Source organism: Diceros bicornis, chromosome X (assembly GCF_020826845.1).
Source record: "Diceros bicornis minor isolate mBicDic1 chromosome X, mDicBic1.mat.cur, whole genome shotgun sequence".
Classification (NCBI taxonomy): Eukaryota; Metazoa; Chordata; class Mammalia; order Perissodactyla; family Rhinocerotidae; genus Diceros; species Diceros bicornis.
The window spans coordinates 18,557,407-18,563,406 of record NC_080781.1 but is presented as its reverse complement, the minus strand read 5'-3'; the positions used below and the strand labels follow the sequence as shown (position 1 = coordinate 18,563,406).

General features: G+C 36.1%; 1 protein-coding gene across 2 annotated transcripts in view; it reads right to left on the bottom strand.

The window, feature by feature from the left end:
• Window positions 1-220: 220 nt before the first annotated feature.
• The window catches only part of PHEX (phosphate regulating endopeptidase X-linked), a 184,677-nt gene continuing 178,897 nt past the window's right edge, over window positions 221-6,000 (bottom strand). The window contains exon 22 of one of the 2 annotated variants that reach the window (XM_058535572.1): window positions 221-3,585. In XM_058535572.1, coding sequence (XP_058391555.1) covers window positions 3,483-3,585 — 103 coding nt within the window. In that variant the 3' untranslated portion in view covers window positions 221-3,482. The remainder of the gene's footprint in view (window positions 3,586-6,000) is intronic. The other variant, XM_058535573.1, reaches the window with a different exon arrangement.

Here is a 6,000-nt window from a genome sequence, read left to right as displayed (position 1 = left end):
TATATTCTAGAAGAAAATACAATGACCACCTTGCAAATTTCTCATTGTCTACGGAGAAAGTTACCGTATTCAAATCTCACTTTCCTAAGCCAAGAAATCTAGGCTACTACAGTGCTCTGTGTACTTTTTGGGCAAATATTATTGTCTAAAACAGAACTGAATATGTTAACAGATGTAATCAATTTTAATATTTTAAAAAGAGAGGAAACAAAATCTTCAACTTTTTATTGTCCTTAAAATGACTGTTCACATTGTTTCACAAGTAGGGGAAGAAAATACAATGACCATTTAGATCTAAAATGCATAATCCAAGAACACCTTACTTCAAACCAGTGGGGCACAGCCACTAGTGATGAGAATGTTGTTGCATGAAATAATCATATATTCTTCCATAATTTAATATGCAACTGAGACATTATGTTAAAAATATCAAGGAAGCAGCCTATCAAATGCTAAGTGATTACAGAAATACTGATGGAATGAATGTATTTAGAAATGGGGTAATCTAAGGGATGAAGGTTAACGCAAAGGTCAGCAGCCCAAAGAACAAAGACTCTACCCTTCCCTGACTCTGGGATACTTGATAAGTGACTTCAAACCTCTCCACATCTCTGGCACAAGCATAATATGTGTGGCAAGCCATAGTTCCTAGTTGCTTCTTAGCGATGCTCCAGGGCTAAATAAGATAAAATTTATGTGCTATGCTTTAAGCTCCATTGAGGAAAGGCACTGAATAAACTTCAGGATAATTTATGAATCCTGAGCTTGCATTAGTCATGTCCAGGTCCATCTCATAAAAGGAGAAAATGGAAATAGGAAGCCAATGCTGTGTGGTTGGTGAAAAGCTCAACAAACTTTGGGCAATGGCGATAAGCCCAAACAATACCACTTTCTATACATAAAATCCTTGACTAATCCAGCAGAATTTCACAAAAAAACATAAGTCCTTCCAATGGTCAGACAATAGTTCACTGGCAAAACATCTGGTATATGAATCAGAGAAGTATGTTATGGTAGTCGTAGTCTGAGATCTCATATCTAATTTCCTTTTAATTTACCATAATTATTTTTGTAAAACTTTATGGCTCTACTCCAGTGGATGTGCTTAGCAAGTATTGCCAAAATCCTGTCTTCTCTTCAGAATCACATTCTTAAGCCAGCTTCTCCCTACTTTTTTTCCCTTCCCTTCCAGATGCATTTTACCTTCTTCCCTCTACCACTTTCAGTGTCTGCTTTTTTTAGTAATCTGCATTGAAGAGAAGGGACAACAAGAGTGCAATCTGAAAATTTAAACATGAGCATATATTTGGAAATCCAATCCTACTAGAAAATTGTTCCAGCTAGTAGTGATGATTTGGTATTGTTGCTTTGGGTTTGTTTTATTTTAATAATGGCCATCCTATCTACAAGTTGCAGTATAACCAAGTTACATCAAGTAAAGTGAATCAGGACAAGGCAGCCCCATCATTTAGAAACTGTGATGGTCCCAACTGATCACCAAGCAGCTTTTCTAAACCAACAGGCAACTGAACGATTCCCATTTCCAAAGTCAGAACTCTATGATTTATCAAACACTTTCTCTGACCTGCAGAAATGTGTTTATTTGGAGTTTAAAAAGAGAAATCTAGAAGGAAAATGCTATTCATACAAGCATAACAAACCTCAGCTGATTTTAAATGTCCAAGTACAGGAATAAAACAAGGAGTATCTTGTATGTCTAAACCAAATCAGAATGATTCCTCCAGAGAAAAGGCACACATGTTTCCGGCACCCCTAACCTAAAACCATTTGCTTTTAAAAAGAGAAACTAAGATGACATTAGGCCATGGTTAAGAGGAGGAAAAGGTAGCTGCCCTTCAGAAGTTGATCCATTCGGAGAGGAGGTCAAGGGGAAAATCACTCTCCTCTGACCCACGCAGTGTAATTGTTTTCCTCATGATGGTGCCCCTGCATTTTGCTTCCTTCAGAAGTTCCCATGGTTACAAAAGGACATGGCACACACTTATATTTTTAAAAAAGATGACAAATCACAGGGATGCAGAATGGCCTCCTATGGTTAGTCTGAATTTGTCATTTTGCTTTTGAGATTCTCCTATTTGCCCACTTACCCCAGAACTGTATGTACAATGAGTAATGTGAAGGAGGGACGGCTATTTTAAGAAACCAGAAATGCCAGGTAACCACTTTAAGGCCATCACAATTTTATCCTACACACACACACAGTAATAAGAGATGGAGGAGTTCACTGGAAAGGACAAAGTTCTGGCGATCAAAAATATAGTACTGCTCTTTCTTACAGACTCTTCAGAAGAAGACTTGAAAAGTAAAAATTATGTTTCTTTGGACTATGCAGGGAATTTTAAATTCAACCAATAGGTTCTAAAATGTCTTCAATCAAGAATTTTTTCAAAAAGGTTTTTTAAAAGAAAGGTAACATTAACTGAGCCAAAACAGAAGGGCACTTTGCACCCTCCTCAATGTGGTGTTCGTCCCTTTGCACTAAAGGGGAATGAAAGCTACACATTCTTAATGGGAAATTAGAAAATCATTTTCTCAACCCCTGCTCATTTCAGAAACAGGAGAATGCACATAAATGAGGATAACAAGACAAATAGGAATTGGACTAAAGAAAAATGTCTGGCAGACAGAGGTAATCACTGAGGTTTGGGCAGACTAGATCAAATTTTGGAGATTTCATCTCCTAGTGTCTCTGCTGTTGTGTGACTAGGAGTTTTGACTTCTTCTGAGACTTAAAGATATATCCTTTTTTTTCTGTTTGATGAACTCAAATCCTTTACCAAGTAGCGTTTCTGCCACCTTTGTTCATGCTGATTTGAACAGGGCAATCGGCTACATCAGATACAAGCTGTGAGGCACATTTTCATTCAAATAGACTCCAAAGCTGAAGGCAAGAACTTCATCAAAAATTGTACAATGAAGATCCAACATATTTCTAATTTAACTACCCTAAAGTTAATAAATGACGTGGAAGGATGATATATAAAATCTAGCACTGCATCCCACAGAGCAGTAAGACCTCCCAGGTATCCACGCACGTGTCCTCATCATCGAGGGTTACAAGTTTAATAGACTGAATTTTTTTCCGGATACATTCTACTTAGGGACCCTGCAAAGCCGTAGATTAAAATGGTATGTACCACTTAGCTGTGGCTTACACACTAAAATGGACAATAGCAACAATTCAGCAGATAGCGTTTTAACAAAAGTAGCCTAGGGATTTATTTTTGTTGGTTTGGTTTTCTAAAGAAACATACTTGGCTCACTTTTTATATCCCATTTTTTAAGCCCTACAACTTTGAATAGATACTGTTTAGATCCAAGCAATACCCAAATAATGAAGATGCGTTAAAAATAAAAGTCCTCAGGGGAATAGAGGCCTAAAGCAGTAGGCGATGAGTGCTCAGTGCAGCCTCTGCTGGCACTGTACGGCTCTCTCAGGATGGCGTAAACCAGCAGTCCCGCTACCAGAGTCGGCAGGAGTCCATGCCTCTGTTCATCGTGGAATTGGTTGGACAGCTAAAAGCTTTCTGGAATTCTTCAAAGTTGCTAACTGCACCATTGACCCTGAAAAAGATATGTCAAAGTCCATGTCATTTAATTCTGACACATCAACAGGCTTTGGATAAAACTGTAGAACGCATTGATTGAAGGGATGTTGCATTCATTTAATCTGTTTACAGGGGAGACAACTGAAGGCCAAAATGGTTTAATAAATTTCCAAAGAAATTAACAGAGCTGAGACTAAAACCACCACCTCCTGAATGCCAGACAAATGCTCCTGTTAATCTTCCAAATATCTTCAAATTCCTATAAACTGTAGGATTTACAATTCCTATAAATTGTATATAGGGTTGTATGTTCCTATAAATTTACAAATTCCTAAAAACTGTAGGATTTACCAACACTTAGCTTTTCTACTTTTTTAATTTAACTTTTTATGGAAGGTATAACTGATATAAAGTGCACACATCTTAAATGCAAAGCTCATCGATTTTTTCATGTGTATATACCCATGTTACTACCACCCAGATCAAGACATGGGATATTTCCAGCACCTAGAAGGTTCCCTTGTGTGCCCTACCAGTAGTACCTCCAAGGATAACTACTAGTCTGACCTCTATCACCGTAGATTAGTTTTGCATGTTTTTAAACTTCATATGAATGGAACCACACAGTATGCACTTTTTTCTCTGATTTCTTTCACTCAATGTATGTCTGTAAGATTCATCTATGTTGTTGCTATCTTTAAAGCATTCATTCAATCTACACTGATTGAATAGGAATCTCTAAATTCCTATTACGTTTGAAGGCTCATATTTACCTAGAATTTGGTTCATGCAACAATAAACTAATGAATGGTGTCTAGTTGTTATTGATGAGTAATGCTTTACTGGAGTTAGCTCCAAAATATGGTGTTCTTGAAAGTTGCCTGACTGCAGTCGAGACTGCAGATTCCTACTCAGCATTTTGATTGTAACTGTCTTTTGGAAATGGTATTTCCATTGTGTGATTTCTGCGGCACTCAAAATCTATAGTTACTGCAGACATCACTAACAAGCCAACAAAGAAACCTCCCCCTCTCATCTACTTCTTACTCAACTGCATGTTCAAAGGATTGACTAGAGACTCAGCATTCTCGGTCACTATTTCTTCCCTAATGACTTTGTTACCTACAGGCATTTGAATGAATGTAATGGCCTGTATCCAAAAAGTTCCCATAAACCTCTTGTGTTTTAGCTGGGATATATTGGTAGGGAAGCATATTTTATAGTGTGATTCACCATGGGCAAGTGTTAAAGATAGAATTTAGCTGATAATTAGTAAGTATTCTCTGCAAATTATCAGCTGAAATCCAACATTATAGGCAACTAGTTAGAAAAGGAAATTAGTTTCTAAAAACTTATCTGTTGAGTAATTAATCTACTGTGTGGTTTCATCTGCACCATTTGTCAGTGGGAGCACATTTTAGTCCATTAGAGGCTGTCAGCACTCTTGACAGTTTAGCCCAGTGGGGGAGAATTTCTAACACAGTGATTAGATTTTTATGCTATTAGGTAATTTATAGTCAATTTCTGAAGCATTTCTAAGGCAAGGTTTTAGGAATAAGATTTTAAAATATAGGAGAAATTTTAGATGACTTTCCTGCAATATGCTAATGGATTCATTTAAACATTAAATATAAAGATATCCAGATATAATATGTTCTAAGCAGAGAATGAATAAATACAAATTATTATGATTTCTTGGATTTCCCATTAAAATTCTCTGTACCCTACTATAGAAAATTTCCCTCAAACTATGCTAGAAACTTACACATGATAAGTAATATTAACCTTAATTTATTTTTACTTAATATTTTATACATTCTGATAATTAAATAAGATTGTAATTCATAATCCTTTTCCCTTCATATATAAGCAATTATTTCAAAATATGATTCAAACTAAAAGCCAAAATATATAGCTTTTGACTCTAGATATGAATTATAATAGCTAAATATCACCATATATCCTTCTACGTGTTCAGAGCTATTCAGAGAGTGGGCACTCATTCATGTCTGTTGGTTGGCTGCATGAAAGAATAAGAGGCATTAAATAGGATATTCTATAACATAATATAAACCAGAGCTCTACGTGTTTTAAGGCACAGAACATAAGATCTTATTCTTGTTTAAGAAAATAGAGACTTTTTTTGGCCCAGACAAAAAATTAAGTGGTTGGATAAATAAAATATTCCAGTTTACTGAGCACCTATGGACTTCTACCTTTCAAAAATTGGAAGATAACATAAATGGGAATCAATACTAAAGCTATGATTTGGATTCTAAATTCCCTTTGGAGTCTTGTACAATCTCATGGCTCTCTTGATACAGCACTATACTAGAGGTGTGTACAAGTGCTCACCACAGAAATTTAGCTGAGAGAATGCTGATTAAACCAGCTTCCTACTAATGAAAGAAAATATGCTTAGTTTCTGTTT